Below are 22,355 nucleotides of genomic sequence, written 5' to 3'. Positions count from 1 at the left end.
TTCTATGTCTATCATGTCTGTCTTTCTCTGTCTCTCTGTCTCTGTCTATCTCTATCATCTTTGTCTCTGTCTCTATCATCTTTGTCTCTGTCATCTTTGTTTTTATCTCTGTCATCTCTGCCTTTGTCTCTATCCCTGTCATCTCTGTCTTTGTTTCTGTCTCTGTCTTCTCTGTCTTTGTGTCTAGCTCTATCATCTTTGTCTCTCACTGTCTTCTTTGTCTATCATGTCTGTCTTTCTCTGTCTCTCTGTCTCTGTTTCTGTCTCTCGCTGTCTCTGTCTCTCTCTCCCTGTATCTATGTGTTTGTCTATGTCTATGCCTATGTTTGTCTCTATTCTCATTTATGTCTACCTGTGTTTATATCTACATCTGACCTTGTCCTTGTCTTCGCCCCTTCCTCTGCATTGTCATATCCATTCATGTCCACATTTGTCTTTCTGTCTATATTTCTATCTGGAAAAATAAACTCACTTCTGTTTCTTGTTTCAAGCTCTGCCTGGCTCTTCGTTACTTGCATAAAGAAAAGAGGATTGTCCATCGAGACCTTACGCCAAACAATATCATGTTGGGGGATAAGGACAAAGTAACCATTAGTAAGTACAAATTCTGAGGTTTCTTGGAGGAAAGTTTCTTCATACTGTCCTGAATCAGTGAGTCCGACTTGCCCAGAGTAACCCTGGAGAATGAGGCCCCGTCCATGGGACCCATAGAAGTAGCTGCTGCTGCCCTCAGCAAATTCTTGTTGACCCGAATAGGACATGGCAGTCTCTCAGCTTGCCTGCTGCTTCCATGGGTCAGGAATTCAGCCCATTCTTCATAGAAGGTTGACTCCAAACAGGCTTGTGACCTTTCCTCTCTAGTTCCATGAATGACATTTCACTGTTCAGCTATTTATACCCAGTCCACACAGACTTAGAAGAAACCCAAACCCAACCACTTGCCCCACTCCCCATTGTAAAATTCTAAATCTAACCAGTCTAGAAGATGTGCTGTGAAGTTGGTAAACCGTATCAAACTTATCTGCGTCAGACAGGATGCGTGGCATTTGAACCCCATGAAATGAAGTTGGACCATTGTGACAGTCAGCTGAGGTCGTGTGGCCGTTGGTGCTATGTGACTTCATTCATGCTTTTGGTAGCGAGCCTTAGGGCCTACCCAGTGCAAATTTAGATAAAATAATAAGAACTGATTTGTATATTATCATTTGAAAGTAACGAGGTGCCTCATAGGCATCCAACTTGAACCTGGCAAAAACCCACTGAGGTACGTAGGACACCAGATTGTTATCCCCATTTTACAAAAAAAGGAACTGAGGCTCCTACAAGGCAACCACCTTGCCCAAGGCCTCCCAGCTAGGAAGTGGCAGAGATGGGGCTCAGAGTTTGGTTTAATGACCACGGTACCAAAGCCGGAAGATTCACCTTTAGAGTTGATAAATGCTAAAATGGAATTTGGCTTTATTTCTCCCCTTTTTTTCCAACAGCATGGGACTGGTTTCTAACCATTTCCTACTAATTATGAATTGTAATGGTAAGACATCCATTCATTTCATTGTTAGAAATGGACTGATTTTTCTTACAGTCAGACTTTTGAAGACTTTTTAGTCTTTCCAGACACAGCCTAAAATATAAACTTGGTTTTTGTTTTTTTTTTTTTGCTTTGGACTGGCAATATTTTCTGGATAGTTTTTATTTTTTATCCTTTGTCTAGATTCTAAGCAAAGACATTCCAGACTCTAGCACCACAGACTAGAAGATCAGAGGGTGTTCCTGGGATTCCTTAGAGTCTCTTAACAAACACATTTGCTTGTGTGCACATTACAGAGATTTTAGCCGAGATACATTTGTCATTTTTTTCATCTTTCATGGATGTTGTCATGGTGGGGGCCATTTTATTTCAATTTTTAGTAGAAATTGTAGTTTTCTTGATAGTATTATTTGGAGATTTACTATATAAAATTTACTGGTTTTAAAAAATGTGCGTAGTTTTAAAAAGTTGGTGAATTTCAGGTTCCTTAGCCCCCACATAGAAATTAAACTCTTCTAAAAAAAAGTCATGATCTCATTAAAGCACGATACCACTAGAGGGCACTCACGCCATGCTTTTCCAATTTCATCCTGCAGGAGGGTGTTTATTTTCTCCACGATGGCAAGGTAGAAAAATGCAGAATAATTTAAAAAGGAATGAAAAAAAATGTGCATGAAATGGGTGAGAAAAACACAAGATCCTTAGAAATACTGGGAAGGGCTGAACTGCCCTCAAAGGGGCCTCCTTGTGATTCCTGGTCCCAGTGCAGAGAGAGTCAGAAGCAGCCAGAGACACTGGGTCAAGCACATTTTAGGGAAATGTAGCTTTGAGAGTTAGAGACACAGTCATGGGAAGTTTGTTTTAAGCTTCTCTTTTAATGACCTTTACTATATGATATATATATATATAATATAGGATATGTATGCTATATGGGATATATGGGATACACATACATATACATTTAGGGTCTATAACTTTACTGTATGAGATATACTTAGGGTCTGACCCAGATCCTTGTGTGCAGCCTTCAAAGAGACACAAGACAGCAGATTCTGGCTCCCACAACGCTGCCACCTGCCAAGTCAAAATCACACTCATGACATAACACTGTAGAATTCCTCAGAAGGGGGAAGTCTGGTGCAAGTCAGCTTTCCTTCCTTCTGTGCTCTCCATTTGTCAGCTCTGCTTTTTTTTTCACCACCTAAATTCCTAATGGTTAAACAAAGAACAACCTTATCCCCCCTGCCCCCGAAAAAAGCCAGCTTATTTTATCCTAGAGAATGAACTTTAGCCATGGATGTTAGGGAGCTGATACAGCGAAAAGAGTATATTGAACGTTGAGTTGTAGGACCTGCGTTCAAATCTGAGCTCTACCATTTACAGTTTGTGTGACTTTGCTGCTCTGGGCTTCAGTCTTCCCACTTGTATGTACACTGAACAGCTTATATGGAATGGGCACTGTCTACCGCAAGAACAGTGTGGAATCCTGGGGGTGTAACATGTAGCTCAAGCTTTGTGAGCTGCTAACCACAAAGAGAGTCATAGATCTTCAGATAAAACTGGGCACATTTCCCCCAAGGTCAGAGATAAGAGGTTCCACTTCTGTCCGCTAAGTTCTGTGGGTCTCCATTTGAAGATATTCAATGGAGTAGTACATGCTGGCCTCAGGGTCACAGATCTAGAAATGGAAGGGCTCTCATAGGTTAGTCCAGTCTTGTCATTTGACATGTCACCCAGAGAGACCATAGGAAAAGAGCTCACAGAAATCCATCGGCTTCCTTCTGGTGCCACTGGGGCCATGCTCAGCTAGGAAGAGACGGTACCAGGACTTGGGGCAGATACAAAAATGTTTTGACCTCCAGTCGTGTGGTAGAAAACAAAAAGATCATTCGTCTAGTTATCGTTAAATTCCCAGTCAGTTGGCCCAAGGCTCGTCCTTTGATAGTAGCTCAAAAGAAGGTGAATTATCTGTTTAAGGAAAGGTTTGTATATACCTAGATCCCTGACTCTGGCCAGGAGTATGTGCCATCATCAGTATGTGCCATCATCAGTATGTGCCACCGGCTGGAGAAGGGAACCAAGTGAGAATGAGGCAGTTAGTCCCTGGTGATGTGTCTGCACTAATGTATCCATACCATTCTAGGAAAAATGAGTGAAGAAGTCATGTTCTACTAAGAATAGTGGGTCAGGAATCTTATTTTCCTATAGTAAGTTGGGGTATTGTATTGTAATCGTGTATTGGGATATACTTTCTTCATATAACTTTGATGTGTGGCACGTAGAAGAGCCTCACAAGCTCTAAGCTGGTTTCACTATGGGTTCTTTGAAACAGCGTGCATGATATGTAGTGGGATCGTCTGTTTTTATGTTGGCTGAGTCTAGCGCTCTAGTCGGGGTCCAGTAAGTTTGTGTCCTCTTCATAAATCTACTGAAGTCCCTGGGTCCCTAACGAACCACCTCAGGCGTCCTCCAGCGTCTGGCAAGTCATAGCTTGTTTCCAAATAAAGCAGAATATTCTACTTGTGACACTGAAGGAGGCGTTTTTCAGAGCTGGCCACCTTCCGTTAGATCTGTGTTGTGTTGTTACTGGATTCCCCAGATTTCTCCAAGAATGGATTTCTCCAAGAATGAAGATTTGGTACTTCTCTTTCTTAGGCATGAGTTGCTGTTGGATGGGAAAAGACCCGATGTTCCTGTTGATAAGCTTGCTGGAGCATGGGCTGAACCTCAGAGTGCTGGCCTAGTCCTTGGCTGGGTTGGTACCCGAAGCCTTCCCACCTCATTGTGAAGTCCCCAGAACTCAGGCTTCTCAGTTAATGCCTTATGAGGCCTAAGGCTGTGACTGGGCCACAAAGAGGTTCTGCAGAAGGATTCTTACATGGCAGGACATTAAATTAGCAATGAAAAACGCGGCTCATCTTTACCATTTATTTCAGTCCTCTTCCCTGTCAAACTTTTCACCAGAGCTCATCACAAGAAGTAAAATGGACTTATTTGAAATTCCTTTCCTGTCCTTGCCTCTGTTTTGCTCAGTTTTTTTTTTTTTTTTGTGAGATAATTGCTTGGGCCAGGTCTGCCATGAATAGGGTGCTGACAGGCCCCACCTGCCAAAGCTGACGTCATGATGGGAAGTACTCAGGCTTGGGTGATTTCCAAGAAGTGAGTGCTGACCAGGGGGCACCTGTGCCTGGACAGAACGGAGAGTCCTGTGCCAACTCTGCCTCCTTACTTTCTGCTGAGCTGGGCAGAAGTGAATTGTGCTCCCCACAGAGCAGGATGGAGACCAGGTCTCCCAAGATAAAAGCTGGTGGGGGATCATGAAGAGCATAAATCCAATCTGTCAAACCCATCTCCTTTAAAAATTTTACCCCTTCTCTTGCCACCCCCCATTGGAGAACTGACTGGCAATAGAGAGAACTCCACCTGACGGCACCAAGTAATAAGAATTTCCCATTTTATCCAAGCAAAAAGGGACAGAGGGCAACCCCCACCTGGAATCTTCAGTTGATTCAGCTGACTTTAGGGGAACAAAGCCTTGGTAATCTCCTCCCGTCATGGAATGCTGCAATGGATGGATATCTAAACTGCCTGCATCACACCACACCCTCGGGAGCCCTTCTCACATCCCTAGGTGACAGCCACGTTCCTGGGTGAGGTCCACTTCCTGACCAGTGGAATCACCAGGTCCCGGATAGGACGAGCCCGGGCTCTCTGACCTGCCCCCCTGTGCCAGGTCCCACGTCCTGTGCTTCTGTTCTCCTCCTTTATCTCTCCAGTCTTAGAGGTGAAGATGTTCTCCAGAGACACCTCTGAATCAGAGGGAATACTTTCTACCTGCGGCCTGTTAGTCCTCACCTCCTTTCCACTTGTGGGCAAAGTGAAACCATTAATATTTCATCTGCCTTCAAGGCTTTGTCTTTAAGAGATCAAAAATCTCATTCTTCCTCTCCCTAATCGCCTAATACAAAAGGGCCGACTCTCCTTGTGTAGGAATCCAACCTCTCCAGAGCTATTAATAAGAGCCACGGAAAACCAATTTCAGTACATCTTTGCAAGGCCACAGCCTCAAAGGAAACAGGCCGCCATCCCCTCACCTTCTGCAGCTGCCCTCACATCAGGTGAACCACAGCGGCTCAGGAAGGTGTTCACCTTAGGCAGCAGCTTTGGGGACTGCTCACACCTGTGATCCCTTCCCTGCACCCCCAGCCGGGCCAGGCCAGGCCTTTCAAGGTCTGACCCAGCTCCTCTGATGCTGGAGTGACTGCCTAGGGTGTAGAGTGCTGGTCTGGGCTTCCTTGGAAGAATGGGGGGAGAGAGACAAAGGGTAAGGCCACAGGGAAGAGAGGGGAAGAGCTCGGACCACCGCTCCCTGCCCCAGAGAGATGGTGCGCCTGTTACACCAGGGCTGGCCAATTGGCCAAGGCGCACCGACCAGGAGGAGGCTTCGTTAGTGTGCTCTCACTGCCTGGGCCACGTCCACTGCCCGGACACTGAACCTTGGGGAAGGTGTTCCACGAGCCGAGCGACTCCAGGATGGAAATGTTAGAGTTTCCAGTGGGGACGGACGGAGGGAAGGTGCCGAGCTGTGCCAGGCCTGTGGGTGAAGGGGGATATTTGAATTTCAGCACCTAAACTTTGTTCAGGCCCCTGGAATTTGGGTTCCTCAGCCTGCAGAGGGAAATGATGATGGTGATAACAGCTAGCATTTATATGGTGCTTCCTGTGTGCCTGGCACTGGGCTCAGTGCTTACAGTTACCATCTCCTTTGAGCTTCACGACAACCCTGGGAGGTGGGTGCTGTTCTTAATCCCACTTTGCAGATGAGGAAACTGAGGTGAAATGGAATTTTGTGACTTGCCCAGGGTCACACAGCTCCTAAGTGTGTGAGGCCGCATTTGGGCTCAGGTCTTCCTGATCCCACATGCACAGCTCCCTCTGCCGCACTGCCCAGCTGCCCAGGACAGTTGCTTTAATGTGTTGGGCTTTATTCCTTTGAAAGAATGTGATTGAGGGTCAGTGTGTGGCATAATGGGTACGGCTGGTCTTAAACATAAACAATTGTGTATAGATAAGTAAGAGTGGTTGTTCAGTCGTGTCCAACTCTTCCTGACCCCCTTCAGGGCTTCCTTGGCAAAGATACCGGAGTGGTTTGCCATTCCTTTACAGATGAGGAAACTGAGGCAAACAGGGCAAAGTGACTTGCCCAGGGCCACATAGCTAGTCAGTGTCTGAGGCTGGGTTTGACCTCAAGAAGGCTCATCTTCCTGACTCTAGGCCTGGTACTCTTATCTCCTGCACCACTCAGCTACCCCAGATAAGTAAGAAGCAGATTAAGTAAAAAATATAATAATTATATCATGTGTTTGTGTGTGAATTGTTTAATTTCACAACAGTTTGAAGAAGGATCAAAATATGAGAGGCCAACCATCTATGAATACTTTCTTTGCCTTCTAACATATTTTGGAAGGAAGATAACATTTCCTATGATTCCAACTATAAATGAACAAAATTGAAAAAAAATTATGCTATTAATAGAGATAAAACCCCTTTCAAATGGCTAGCCCTTATTAATTCTTGCTGTCTTTGAGTAGGCTTCCCAACCATCTGTGTTTTTTTATAGAAATATGTGTAATTGTCTGTCATTATCCAAACTGGCTGCACTTCTGTGCATAGAAAGTGAATGGAATGATTATGTTAAGTAGTGATGGTTCAGCACCTACTGTGTGCTGGGTGCCCCACTAAGTGCTGGAGATTGGGAGCTGTGTGTGCTGTGGTTACCCCACCCCCTAGGATTTGGAGTCCCGCCCCACCCTTTCCAGCTGTATGGCTTTGGTCACATTACTGCCCCCTGGGGCCTCCCTGTAAATAGGACCCCAAATGCTGCCCCTTTGCAGTATTCTTCTTGTGACACCAAAGGAGAAAATTCATTAAAGGGGCTCACGATGAGTTGCCTTTGTTGCTCTCTCTCCCCAAATTTAATGATTTTTTTTGGCAAAGATAGTGTGGTGGGGCCAGCTAGAGCTGATGATTAAATTTTCAGTGTGAGCCTTTACATCTTGGAAATTGGGGCTTCATTTGTGGTTTTGTTGATTGTCAGGACTTAAGAAAGTGCTGGAGAAAAGGTTGCTTAAGGCAGATTAAAATTTTGCCCCCTCCCCCCAGCTAGTTAAACATTTACCAGCACACCCCTGATTTCAGCTAAATAGTGTCAGAAGGGCTGTTTGGGGTCCTAAGTTGGCCAAGATGCCTAGGCTACTGTGAGGTAATGCCCGGATGTAAAACTGGCATAATGAAAGTGTTTGTTGAATTTCTAAATGACAAATTTTGATTTTTTCTCTCAGTAAGTGAGAGGAAGCCATGCCCTAGCTGACAGAGAAACCTGGATTCCAAGGCAGGGAGAACAGGGTTCAAATCCTGTCCATAACCCTGGACACTGGGACCCAAATTACTTCCCCTCCCAGCTCCCCAGGCAGGTACAAGTTGCAGACCAGGTGTACAACTGCAGTGGCCGAAGTACCTTATGAGCCTTTCCTGAGCAGAGGGAGGAAGCCCTCTCTTGCAGTGCCGATGAGACCTTCTCCTCACTTAGTTTGAGAACCCTGGGAAGTTGTATTGTTTGCCCAGGGCCCCGGCAAGTGTCAGAGGCAAGACTTTGGCCCACATCTTGTCACCCCTGTTCTGCCTCTTCATTGGGAGTTTTCCTGTGCCAAGAAAACCCCAGGTCCCTCTCCCCATGTCAGAGGATTGAAACATTCTTAACAGTCTGTTCAGGCTCGAAGCAGCTCCTAATAACCCTGGACAGATCCGAGCCCAACAGCATTTTCTGTTTTCCAGCACTCCTCGCTGGAAAGGAAGAGAGGCAGTCGGAGGAGCGAACGCCAGCCCTCGATTGGGCTATTTTCAGATGGAAATATTTGTCATGTTGAAGAATGAAAAGGATGTGAATCTGGGCGTGTGATTAATTTGTGTCTTGTTAAATTTTTAAAGAATCAGGCAGTTAAAATACATGAGATCCAAAAGGAGGGGGCTAGCGTAGGGAGCAGAATCACTCCAGCAAATGAGCAATTGGATTTCTCCAAAACACTGAAATCTGTTAATTATTTTGTTCCATTGGCTGAAAATATTCTCAAGCTCTTATAGCTCCGTACAACGCTTACTACATGGCCTAAGGTGAATGTGTAGATTCATCCTTCAGTGCCACTATGAAGTATATTTACTATGACGTGGGGTGGCCTGGTTGTGAAGGGAAAGCTCCTAGTCTGGTGGGTTTGAGGGGAACCTCATCCCCATCTCACAATGGTGATTTATATCCTCAAAGTCTCTGTTTCTTGGGCTCTGGGTCACTTTGTAGTCCATTTCTAAGTTTCTTGATTTTTAAGAAACTTTCTGGTCATCAGAAGTAGAGACACCTCAAAACAATGGACAAAGTTGATGGTGGTAGTAGTAGTAGTAGTAGTAGGGATACTTACAAAACCCCCTGAGGTTCTCAAGAAAGACCTCACAAACCTTAAAGTACTTTATAAATATCAGCTGCTGCTGTTATCAAGTCTGTCGATTTATCTTTGTTTGATGTCTAGATTTTCCTAGAAATCAGATGTTATCCTATCCAGGCTGCTGAGGACTGCGCACTAGCTTTAGAAATGCCTGAGCTCTCCCTATGGACAGTGCAGATTATCTAAGCAGAGGAGACAATGAGCAATTTTTAAAATGCTTGAAATATACGGTAATTTTATTAAAATAAGGCCAACAAAAATCCACTTGATTTATTATTTTCCTATTATTTACACATGCCTACCACTCATGACATTTCCCCCTCATCCCCAGAAAAGTATAAAAACTATTATTTTTTTTTTTTTGCCGAACACCAAGATAGTATTCTTGTTAAAACTACCAATTATGTAATTAGACAGCAGGGCTATATTTTTACTTCATTTATTGTAGTCTGTAGGTGTAATGAGAACATATATTACATATATGTACTATACATATATACTATATATTATATACACACATGTATACATGTGTGCGTGTGTGTGTTGTTTCAGAGCACATGACCTATTTATAGATATCATATCTTTTGTATGAAAAGAGACATGAATTTGAGTCTTAGCTTCAAAATTTACTGGGATGACCCTGGGTGATTGATTTATTTCTCTGGACTTCACTTTCCTTATCTGGAAGATTACATCACTACTGTCTATGTGCCCTGTCTCACAGGACTGTGGTGAAGAAAATGCTTAGAAAATAAAAGAGTGCCACATTAACACGAGTTCATATGTAATATCTTGAACATAATAGACATTCAGTTTAGTGAGGAATTAATGTAACTTTATCCATATCGTCATTTGTACACATCTCCTTCCTTTTCTATGATAATATAGCTCATTATATACATAAATATATGTATAATAAATAAAATATGCATAGCAAACAGAGCACATTATATAAATATACACATAAAACATATATAATCATATACTACTTAATGGCTGCAATTCTATAAATGCCTTTGCCACAGTCAGCTTTGTGGATGGGGAACAGAGTTCCAGATGATCCCAGATTTAGATCCGGAAACAACTTTAAATCCTTCATTTCACAGATGAGTGAACTGCGGCCCAGAGAGGTGAGATGATTTGCCCAAAGTCACACAGATAATTAAGTAGCGGAACAATGCTTGTGACTGACGACTGATAGCTTTCTGATTTAAAGTCTGCTTTTTCCTCTCTGCCGTGTTGCATCATCTCTCTGGCCAGGGCAGATCCTGATCACTTGGATGAGTCCCTTAACCCACTTGATGACATTCTATGGTGCGGACATTCTTAGGGGCGATTTAAGGTTCACCGTGCCATGAAGGTGTAGCAGCAAGCACCCCAAGCACATCCTCAAGGTTTGCTGCCCATACAGGTTCTTGGATCTGCTTTGTTAAAGGAAAGCAACTCAAAATGGGTTAACAAGCTTACTTTAATCAGTCAGACATATATCGTCTACCTTGTTCAGGGGAAAAAGGTCAGCACCCCAAACTTCAAAATATACAGACAGAATTATCAAGACATTAACAGATCAAGTAGACAGCTTCCCAAACTGTCCAACCATTACATCCATACCCAGTCAACATCTGGGTTTCCACATCTGGGTTTTTCAAAGCCGGGGGACTCTCAACAACGGCTTCCCAGAATTCAGATCAAATCACAGAACACTTCTCAAAGTGAGTCCCAAAACAAAGCTACACATCAGGGCTTATATAGCCTTCTCCTGGCTCAGAGAATGTAACAACCTTATTGACCCACTGGCCAATCAAAAAGTATCTACTGAAAAACAAGCCTCCCTCCCCAGGCTTCTGGTGCACTTTAGCCTAGGGGCAGGGAAGATCTTTAAAATTTACATTCGCATTACAGAAGGCGAGCATGCTAATGTTGGCAAGTTACTGACTGAGGTTCAGAGCTGGGGCTGCCTCCAGGACTGACAGAGGCTCAGGAGGACACCAGCCACCCCTCTCCTGGTCTCTGTGGACTTAAAAGTCAGTTGGACGAGCTTGCACCCTTTCACTCTTGGACTGTGAGAAGCAAATCAGAGAGGAGCAGAGTGGGCCTGGCCCATGTGGGTCGGGAGGTGAGCAGAGGGGGTGGATAGGCCTGAGCCCACCTGAAATTTCCTTTTCTTTGAAGCACTCGATAGTGATGGTGGCAGAAACATGTGTGTGATCATTTCTTTGTAGAGAGTGTTTATGAACCCCATCTCCTAGATAGAATGGGCCTAGGCAGTGGAATCACGGAATCTGGGTTTCAAGCCAGAGAAGGGACATTCCTCAAGGTGCAGCAGCTTTGGGAATTCTCTTGGAGCGAAGCCCAAGTCGGGGAGTCTCCAAGGCTCTGTCCTCCGTTTTTATTTTTATTTTTATTTTTTGCTTTATTTTTTTGGAGGGGGGAAGGTAGGGCAATTGGGGTTAAGTGACTTGCCCAAGGCCACACGGATAGTTTTAGTGTTAAGTGTCTGAGGCTGGATTTAAACTCAGGTCCTCCTGATTCCAGGGCTGGTGCTCTATTCACTGTGCCACCTAGCCACCCCTGTCCTCCGTTTTTTAACAAGAGGAAGTTTCAGTTTTGATGTATCATATAGAGAGCCTCTTGTCACCAGCTGTAAAATATAGTATTAAATGGCTTACTTATTGCATGTCCCTCAAGTTTAGAAAATGCAAAGGGCATTGGATTTATCACCAGAGGACCAATGTTTGAATCCTATTTCTGCTGCTTCCTGCATGTGGGATGACCTTGGGCACTCTAGGTTTTGACTGGATGATTTCTGAGGTCCTATGAAAGGGTCTAATAAACAATACCTGTGGGTATCCTCCCTGTAACCGAAATGCAAAAAAAATTCACATATTTCACATTATTTTGTGTAGTTTTGTTTTTAATGATATTCCAATCCATTAAAAAAAATCAAATTACCTTCCTATTGGGGTTTCTTTTGTGACATTTCATCAGTTTGGGGGCCTGTTTCCCATTGTGATCACTGGACCAGGAATCCTAGGTCTGGGTCCCAGGTCCAAGTATACTCATTTTGAAAGAGTCACTGAATCTTTGGCGGCCTCAATTTCTACATCTATATAATGTGTATAATAATGGCATTTTTATTTACATAAAATTATGTGGTTAGAATCAAAAGAGTAATTATTTGAGTTTTGAAATTAAAAAGTGATCAAATGCTAGGAATTGATTTATTTTTAGTAGTTACAATACTAAATATCACTCTTCTCTTCCCTAATAAAATGCAGATCATTTTAATGCAGTGTTAAAAATTGCACACTCACACACACACACACACAAATAATTAATGTCACCTTTTTGTTGTTACTGAAGAAAGCTTGGGATGATTCTAGAGCCCTTATCCCTGAGGTGGTATATTGTGTAGTAGTAATATTTTAGTTAATTTCCTTGGTTTTAGTATTTCCTATTGCTTTCATATTACATAACTTGACTTAATTACTTTTATCATATGATGTGAATGATTGCTTTCATTTTCGATTTCTTGTATTAATGGGCAAACAATTCCAGATGATGTGAAAAATGAAAACTCAGTGGATGGTAATTTGCTGTTGTGTTCTGAGTTGCATTAGCAAGGAAAATTTTCTTTTTTTTTTTTTTTTTAGTGAAATCAACCTCTTTAATATGTATCCCATTAATTAGGGCTGAGGTAAGCATGAAAGATAAGCAGATGGCACTTTGACAAAGTGGAAAAACAACTGCTTTTTGTTGTGAACAACACTCATTATCAGCCCAAATGATAAGAATTAAGGAACAGGACTATCCTCATGAAAGACATTAATGGAACTTTCTTTTGTTAATGAATTGTAGCTGACTTTGGCTTGGCGAAACAAAAGCAAGAAAACAGTAAACTCACATCGGTTGTTGGAACGATTCTCTACTCCTGGTAAGAAAGATCGAAAAATGTATAAATCTTGAGTTTGGTGTTTGCTATTTCAAGTTTTCATTTGTTTTCTTAATTTAAAATGGAAGATGTTCCAAAGAGATCCTGATTATATCAGTTGTTCCTCCAGGACACAACTGGAAAAGTTAATTGCATGTTTTAAAAAATGCTGCTTGCCGATTTTCCCTTTTTCTGGGGAAAGGTGTGGGTGGGGAGAGTGTACCATTCCTAGCATGATCAAACGTAGGGCATTGTTACCACCGCGTGTGTGTTCCAGAGTGCTGATAGAGACACAGTGGGATGGTAATTACATTGATCCAGATAATTCAAATAGAGGTATAGACAGATTTATCCAAATGTCGCATCACTTTGTGAGAGACTTAAAAAAAAAAAAAACCAAAACCCAGTTCTTAATCTGAAAGGCCCAGCCAGCCTCAGACTTGAAGATTTAGACAAGCAGGTTGTGGGAGAATAAAATTTCCTAACCTACTTATTTGGTTCTTTATGTCTTTTGTATAAACCAGGCTCTGATTTAAAACCCAGGCTTTTAGGGTGACTCTGCATAGCTCACAAAACAAAGTCCAGATGTCATTAGCTGCATGATCAGGGCCCTCTCTGGCCTCTACCTCTGCCTCCAGCCTTATCTCCCATTTCACAGACCATGTGCTCTGGCCATATTGGACCACCTTCTGTCTCATGGACATTCTCTGGGCTTTCTCACTATCAACATTTTTTTCTTCAGGCTGATAATTCTGAATGGAATTCCCTTTTTCTTCATTTGTTAGTCCTTTCTTTAAGACTCATACCAAGTGTCATTTCTTCCATGAAGCTCTCCTTGGTTCCCTCACCCAGAAGTAACCTCTCCTACCCATGTAAACTGAGGTCTTTGATTTGTGCCCTTCTTAGGGCTCTGAGCTCCTCCCACAATGTGCCCATCTTAGGGTGGCCCTCATGGGCATTCTAATTATCTTTACCCACGGCTTGTTCTCTCTCATGCAGCACTAGATTCTAAAATATTTCACAGCTTTCAGTGTCATGATGTTAATCTTCCATTAGCTCACAGTACTTGGTAAATGACAGTTTTTTTTAAATTTGAAAAATTTTTTTTTCTGATTTACATCATTCATTTCCGCCAGATTTTGAGTTACAAATTTTCTGCCCGTTTTTCCCCTACCCACTGCCCCAAAATAGCAGTCCCACAGGATATCCCCTCCTTCAATCTGCTCTCTCCCATATTTTCTCCCATATCCCTTTCGACTTTTCCAGTAGGGCACGGTGGATCTCTATGCCCCAGTGCTTGTATATCTTATTTCCCAATTACATGTAAAATAGTATTAATAATAGCATATATATTTAAACATTTGATTTTAAAACTTTGAATTCCAGATTAATTCCCCTTATCCCTTGTCTTCCACTCTTACTGGGAAGATAAGCAGTTCAGTATAGGTTGAACAAGTGTGGCTAATGCAAAACAATAACATAATAGATATATTGTAAAAGACTGACTATATTTCCCTCCCTCCTATTCCACCTCCCACTTGTTCTATTCTCTACTTTGATCCCTTCCCTTTTCAAAAGTGGGTGCTTCCAACTTCCCCCAGCCTGCCATCCCTTCCATCATCCCCCCTCTCATCCCCTTCCCCCCTACTTTCCTGAAAGGTGAGATACCCTATTTAGAGTGTATTTCATTCCCTCCCCAAGCCAAATTCAATGGGAATAGGGTTTACCCATTTCCTTTTGCCTTCCTCTTCTTCTCCTCCATTGTAAACATTTTCCCTTGCCTCTTCTATATGAGGTAGTTTACCCCATTCTGTCTCTCCCCATCTCCTCTCATTATATTCTTCTCTCACCTCTTAATTCCACCTTTTAAGTATGATCCCTTCCTGTTATATTGGTCCTGTGTCCTCTATCAATGTATACCTGTAAACATATATACACACATTCACATATGTATTCATATGCCCATACACCCTCATATATATTTCTATTCCCTTCAACTACTGAGAAAAGTTTCATCAGTTACAAGTATTGTTTTTCCATGTGGGAATGTTAATAGTTCAACTTTGATAAGTTCCTTATGATTTCTTTTCCCTGTTTACCTTCTCATGCTTCTTGTATCTGAATGTCAAATTTTCTATTCAACTCTGGTTTTTTCAGCAAGAATTATTGAAAGTCCTCTATTCCACTGAATATTTTTGAATATTTTGAATATTTGACCATATTTCCCCCTGAAACATGATACTCAGTTTTACTGGGTAGGTGACTCTTGGTTTTAATCCCAGCTCCTTTGACCTCCAGAATATCATGGTCCCTGACGTGTGACAAGATACCTGAGCTGATAGAATGTATACATGCTGCATGTATTTATCTATGTGTTCATGTATATATGTATGTTTATATTTATGTATATGTCTGTGGGTATATGCATGCACTATAATGTACATACATGTAGATACTATATATTTATATTATATGTATATATTGTATATTCCTCTATATAAGAATATATGTGCATATATGCTATGTATCAATACTGTCATTATGTATGCATACATTACTGTATGTGTGTGTTTTAATATTCTTATTCATGCATATTCCTCTCTCTATATATATATAGTTCCATATGTGTGTATATGTTTTCTCTGTGTGTATACACACATGCACACACATAGGCGAGCATATACACAGTGTGTGTACATACACACATATGCAGTGATAATGTGGATAAATAGGATATATTCACATGTATACACACATATACACATATTTATCTATACAGAGACAGATACCCATATATTTGTAAAAAGAGAGCAGGTTGAGATTATTGACAAGAACGTATAATTTTCTATCTCATTGTCCTTCAGCATAAGGGAAAGAGAGACAGGTATATAGTCAGAGAAAAGATGTGGAGAGAAACAGAGACAGAGATCTTGACTAATTCACCAGGGCTGCCCACCTAGCTGCATGTCATCATCTGTACAATATTTGTTTTTTCATCTACTTTGTTTTTTCCATGTGGATGCTTAGGCTGATCTCTTTCAAATTACTATGGATTTCATTGAGCAGGCTTTGGTATTTTAGAATTTAGTACCATTAATGGAGTTTGTTCTGTGAAAAGAAACATGTAGAAAACTTTATCTGCAGTAAAGAATTCTTCTGTTTGGATCCTACACAGGACATTTTCCATGACATTTGCTTTCTCTCTTTTATGCTTCATTTAATTTTTTACTCAGAAGAATATTGAACAATACTGTCTCAGTGGTCACATCTGTCATAAAATTTTTTATGTTGTAAAACATATCTGGTTGAATACTTGCTTGAGGACAGCTTTTAAGACAGCATTTGAATCTACTGAAGTAAATATTTTTGTGAACTTAGTAAACACCAGACATAGCAGTTACAGTCAGTTGTGTGACTTTGAAGATGTAGTCTGCCTTAGAAAATAATTGAGAAAAACTTGCCTCTGCCATGCTCAGACTTTTTCCTAATGTTTCTCCAGTACCTGCATAGACCATTTTCATATATTTTTAATAAAGATGGGAAAATGGGTTTATGGATTGGTAATTACTGGTCTCTTTTCAGTCACCACTTTCAAAAGCTATCCATTCTCTTTTCCATTCTTTTGGATTCCTCCTTTCTTTGAGATAGTTCACAATTTATCTTTGAATGCCTTTAAATTGTGTCACTTCTTTCCTGATTTTATTTGATATTTTATTTATTGTACAGTCTAACCACTTATCCAAGTACTTCTTCTTAACTGTTACTCTCACTCTTTCACAAAGTACATTGCATAGGAAAGTAGAATATTGTGATTTCATTATTACCACTTTTGAGAAAAAAGTATAGAAATGCTGGCAATCTCTTCATTTCATGTCTGTCTGTTATTCTTCAAGTTTCATCTATAACTGCGTCTTTGGGGTAGTCTGATTTAGCTGGATTTCATTCCAAGCTCTCAATGACGATCTAACATTTTGTGAAACAATGCTGATTGTAATCTTCCAGCTTTCTCTTTCGTATTTTACAAGTACGTTTTTTCTCTAAAGTGCTGGAGGTCAAGTATTTGCTGACTCATGTGCTTTCTGGTCTTTTTTTCCCTTCTCATGGTGGCAAATGTTTTATTTCCCTTAAAGTTATATTTTTTTCAAAAAGCATAATAATCAGATTCGATGTCTTTGACTTTATTCATTTCCCATTTTTCAAAATCAGTAGCTTCTAGAATAGGTCAGTTAAGAGTTAGTATAATCATGTATAATGTCGTTATGCTTCCTTTTAATTTGGTATTGATTTTAACATTTGCTTAGTCATTTGGTATCTTCTAGACGTGTTTCTTTTTATGTAAGATATGCCTCAGTGCTCACTATGGCTTTCGACTCTTCTTGAAGAAAATATTCACAATAAACACTTTAATGGTAAATGGGCCTTTGGGCCATGTTCATCCCTTGATCTTGTACGGCATTTTCTCCCTCATGTCCACCTTCCCATTGAAGTAACCCAGTATCCAAGTATATACTGCCTTAGTTTAGAGGATCTTCTCAGGTCTTCATGGAAGTTATTGACTTCTTAATTAGTATAGAATCATAGAATTGCAGAGCTGGACAGCACCTCAGTGGTCATCTTAATCTTTCACAACACACAAATCCCATCTACAAAATTCTTCCAAGTGGTCACTCAGCTGCCCCTTACAAGTCTCTGGTGATGAGGAGGTCACCACCTAGCTGCGTAAATCTTAAAGTTCTCTAGAAATATGAGTTGTTACTAGTAGTGTTATTATCATTCTTCCACGAGGCAGCCAATTACACTTTAAAGCTTTAATTATAAATTATTTTTATTTTATTATATATAAAATATATAATTATAAATTAATTTTCCTTGTATTGAGCCAAAATTGGCGCCCACAGGTCCCATTTCTTCTCCCAGCAAGTAAAACAAATATAATATGATTCTTCATCTCCTTGAAGACAGTTATTGAGTTCAGCTTCCAAGCAAGTTTCCTCTTCCCCAGGTTAAACATCCCCAGTTATTCCAACCCATCTTCTTCTGGCAGAGTTTCCATCTTGGATCAGTATTGTAGGCTGTCCTGCACTGTGAGCCATGTGAGATTTAGGTAGGCCAGAGAGCTGATGAGCTTCCATCTTGTGGGCTTTGAAGACTAGAGCCCTCTCCTGGTGCCTGTCACATTACTGGCCGATGTAGTTGGTAGTTTAAAAAATATCAAGATAATGTTCATATAATAAACTATTCTCTAGCCATGTCTTACCTTTCCTATAGTACTTCAGCTTTCAAAAAAACCTTAATGGCAGGACTTTTTGCTTTTTTCCCTATGGAATTTTATGTCTCTAACTTTGGACAACCATGATAGACTTTTTTTTTTGCTTTTTTTTGGAGGGGGGAAGGCAAGGCAATTGGGGTTAAGTGACTTGCCCAAGGTCACACAGCTAGTAAGTGGCTGAGGCCAGATTTGAACTCAGGTCCTCCTGACTTCAGGGCCAGTGCTCTATTCACCAAGCCACCTAGATGCCCCCATGATAGCCTTTTGATATAACATTTTGGGTGCTGGGTCTATCACTCACTACATTAGGTGTACTTCCCTTCTTCACTGTAAATTTGATGAATCTTACCTATGCCTTTATGCAAGTCATTGGTACCAAAGATGGTATACCATAGCAGTCCACTGGAGGATTTGTTTCCTCCTGATGGATTTTTGGAACTTTGATGGACCCATGATTTGATCAGTTTGGGTGCTACCCAACACAGGCTGAAAATTCTAGACCTTCTCCCCCCTAGGTGCCAAGAACTGTGCTAAACTCTGAAGTCTAGCAGTTCTGAGCCCACCTGATAATCCCATTGTCTAGGCCACATCTTGGCATAGTCTTCAAAGGCATATGCTGAGTAATCATCACTTGCTTACTGAAATTCAGATTTATTATTTCCAGGGTGTTTCCCAATCTCCTGTTCTAATAATCCCATTAACAAAGGAAATCATGTCAGTTTGACATGGTTTGCTCTTATCTAACATGTGCTTTTCAAAGCAGTCACCTGTTTCTGAAGTTAGATGAATAATAGTTAACACTTAGATAGCACTTTAAGGATTGCAAAGCCCTTTACAAAAGTGAGATTGTTTGATCCTTGCAACAGCCTTGGGAGGGAGGTAATATCGTTACCTCCATCTTACAGACAAGGGAACCGGGTAGACAGAGCTTAAGGGACTTGCCCATTGTCTCAGTTAGTAAGTGTTTCAGGTGATAATAATTAATTATATTATATTTTATATGATATAATATTAATACAATATAATAATATGACATAATAAAATGGTTAACATTTATGTAGGATTTCCTATGTGCCAGGCATTGTGCTAAATGCTTTACAAATATCTCAGTTGATCCTCACAGAAACCTCGTGAGGAAGGTGCTGTATTATCCCATTTTACAGATGAGGAGACTGAGGCAAACAGAAGTTAAGTGACCTGCTCAGGGTCACATAGCTAGTAAGTGTCTGACGCCGGATTTGAACCTGGGGCTTCCTGACTCCAGGCCCAGCATTCTGTCGCCTGGGCCACCTCATTGCCTAGCTCAGTGCTTATAAATTATGCTCTTAATATTCTCTTCTACAATTTTATTGGAAGCTATTAACTCATGGAGTTGCCGTCTTCTGCGTTAGATGCCTGTTTATCAGCAATATTGTCTTCTCGGTAGCTGTTTTGTTTGTACTCGCTGTGAGCCCTGAAAGATTTGATGAAATGTCCCTGTTGTCTTTGGCCGGGAGATGAAGCCGCCTCTGCCAGCTCCTTTCGTCTTCTCTCTGGGAAGAACCTGCAAGTCACCCCTTCATTTAGCAGCAACTTCTGTGTCTTGATTTCATTTAGAGTAAGAATGTGATTGTGTATGTAGTTCAGTCCTTTCCATGATATCAGGGTCATTGGACAAAGATCAGGCATGAGGCACGCCAGCTTTCCAGTGAATGTTTTAGATTGTTTAAGAGCTTTATTATTCTTAACTTGCTCTGTTGGGCCCCTTCTGATGCTGCACCAGCATTGCTGGAGCCACATGGGAAGGAAGCTGTTCTTTGCTGTTTTTCCTTTGCTTTTTCTCTGTGTCTAAGAAAAATGCATCAACTATTGTCCAGCCCTCTTGTGGTGCTAATGATCTCTCTACTTAGTTATGCTGATTCTTGGAGGGAAAACCCGATGTGTTGCTGTGACCTGCTGGGGTCGTTTTAGGTTGGCAGGACCTGCTAACTGCCCCTGAATACACAGGGTCACCTCCGTGCCATGATCAAAGTGATAAAAATGGGACTTTTGTGGAGATGGTGGCTTTTGGGGATCAATGCTGCTTACTCCATTTGAGTGCACCATTGATTATAGTGCTGTTATTTAAGAGAAAGAAAGGATGGTTGACATCATCAGGCTAATCAGAAGAAATATACATGCCTTAAACACATTATGTGTGCGTGTGTGTGTGTGTGTGTGTGTGTGTGTGTGTGTGTATGAGAGAGAGAGAGACAGAGACAGACTGAGAGAAACAGAGAGACAGAGAGAACTACATGGAGTCTCATTATTGGTGAGAAAACAAAGACTATCGAATTGGAATTATTAAAGACATCTGTTGACACAATGATGAATTAGGACTTTCTCAGAGGTATGCAAAGTGTAATGTTCTTAGAGGGCTGACTCTTCAGCTATGGTAGGACACTCTGCAAGAGTCTGCTTTCCATTCACTTTCATTTTTGAGGCAAATTTATGGTAAATTGTTGACCAAATTGACCATGCCCCTTAAAAGGAACAAGTCTCCCAGCAGCAGACTTTGACATTTTGTAACATCATCAAGCTTTACCCACACATTCCTCTCCTCCCTTTTAGGTAAGTTCTTTTCTTTTGTGCTATCCTGTACTGTGCTTCAGAAATAGGGAAAAGTTACAGACTTAAAAATTTAAGTAATGTATGCAACTGAGTAGGTTTCATTGTCAATCAAGGATAAAGAATAGATTTTGTGAAATGCAGATTCATAGAGCAGTGAGTAGTACTTGCCATAATGCAGATTTATTCCCTAGGCTTCCAATTATGTTTAGAATTACTCCGTGTGGCCGAATCAGCCTTCTGAGATAATGCTACTGTGGAGTGGGCGGGAAGTCAACGCATAATTAATAATGTGACTAATATCTCCTTATCTTAATCAATAAAGGTAACTTAACATTTCCCCTTAAATTTTAAGTTGACAGAACAGTGAAGTCTAAATTTACTTATAGATATTGAATTGTTATTTTTTATAGGTAAGATGTTGTATTTTGGAAGCACTTATATCTCCAAGTTCTGCTAATACTCTGTTAGAGGACTGTCCTTACTGCTTATAAAACAATAAAGCACTCACTTAAAAAGTCTCTCTCATTGTTTCCTCTCACCATCTCCCTAGAGGATCCCTAGAAATTCTCTTAATTTTTTTAGGTTAAGTGTAATGGATGTAGCCCAAATTCTACCCTATAGAATTAGAGTAAGTTTATAGAACTTAGTGTATTCCCTTTTCCATAGTCAAGACTTCATAAATATTAGTTGAATAAATGAATAAACAATCTTGAATCTCATCCCCCTTTTGTGATAGTTTCTATGTAATATTTGCTGTTGTCAGCCAAGGAAGAGGAGAGGGTGGTGAGAAAACCAGTTTTCTGTTTCATCATGTTTAACATTTCACTCTTTATGGGTTTATATATTTAATTGGCTATCAACCCAGTTTCCATTCTACTAGGAGAGATCCTTTCAGGGACTTTCTCTTAGCTTTTGAGAGTTGGCATTCATTATATGTAGAGTTCTCAAACTGACTGCAAGGTTTATGGGGCAGAGTTCAGACAGCTGCTGGTTTGATGTCACTGCCACGGCTATCTTATAGAGACCCCAATGGCACAGACTAGCTTGTACTGGAAGGCTGCCCCCTTCCACCCAGCACCCATCTGTTTTAATTCTGACACCCAGCTTGAATCTCCCTTTGCAGACAGCTGAGTCTCCTGGCCTCCCAACAGTGGAGAGGTTTGTCACTAACCACTAGCAGCTGCCCCACTAGTCTGCCTTCTGTTTTTCTGCTTAGCATCACTCCTGAACTCCTGCAGGGGCAGTGCGGCCCAGCTGTCTCTAGATATTTTTTCCCTAGAAATTTTGCTAACTAACTGCTACCCCCTTTGCAAGCATCATGGACCACAGGGCTGACTGTGTGTCAGAATCAAAACAGATCCCTTTATGGAAAGTCCTCATTCTGAAATTCTTCTGAAACAATTCTGAATGACACTCAACATGACTTCCCTTGGAAGCACAGCACGTCTCTGCTGGATTCCTGGTAGTCCCGTAGACCTCCCAATACGGACTCTCCTTGGATGAAGCCAGGAATTTTGGGAGCAGGCTGCTCTTTGGCCTTGAAGT

The 22,355-nt window shown here is 41.2% G+C and overlaps 1 protein-coding gene across 9 annotated transcripts in view; it reads left to right on the top strand.

Moving 5' to 3' along the window:
• The window catches only part of NEK10 (NIMA related kinase 10), a 211,086-nt gene that overhangs the window by 71,632 nt on the left and 117,099 nt on the right, over nt 1–22,355 (top strand). For all 9 annotated transcript variants that reach the window (XM_069088526.1, XM_069088523.1, XM_069088527.1 and 6 more), the window contains 2 exons: nt 492–594; nt 12,880–12,955. In XM_069088526.1, the coding sequence (XP_068944627.1) occupies nt 492–594; nt 12,880–12,955 (179 nt within the window). The remainder of the gene's footprint in view (nt 1–491; nt 595–12,879; nt 12,956–22,355) is intronic.

Source organism: Petaurus breviceps, unplaced genomic scaffold (genome assembly GCF_028583685.1).
Source record: "Petaurus breviceps papuanus isolate PSGF00001 unplaced genomic scaffold, PetGlider_PUasm1.0 185, whole genome shotgun sequence".
Classification (NCBI taxonomy): Eukaryota; Metazoa; Chordata; class Mammalia; order Diprotodontia; family Petauridae; genus Petaurus; species Petaurus breviceps.
This window is presented reverse-complemented; position numbering and strand designations above follow the sequence as displayed.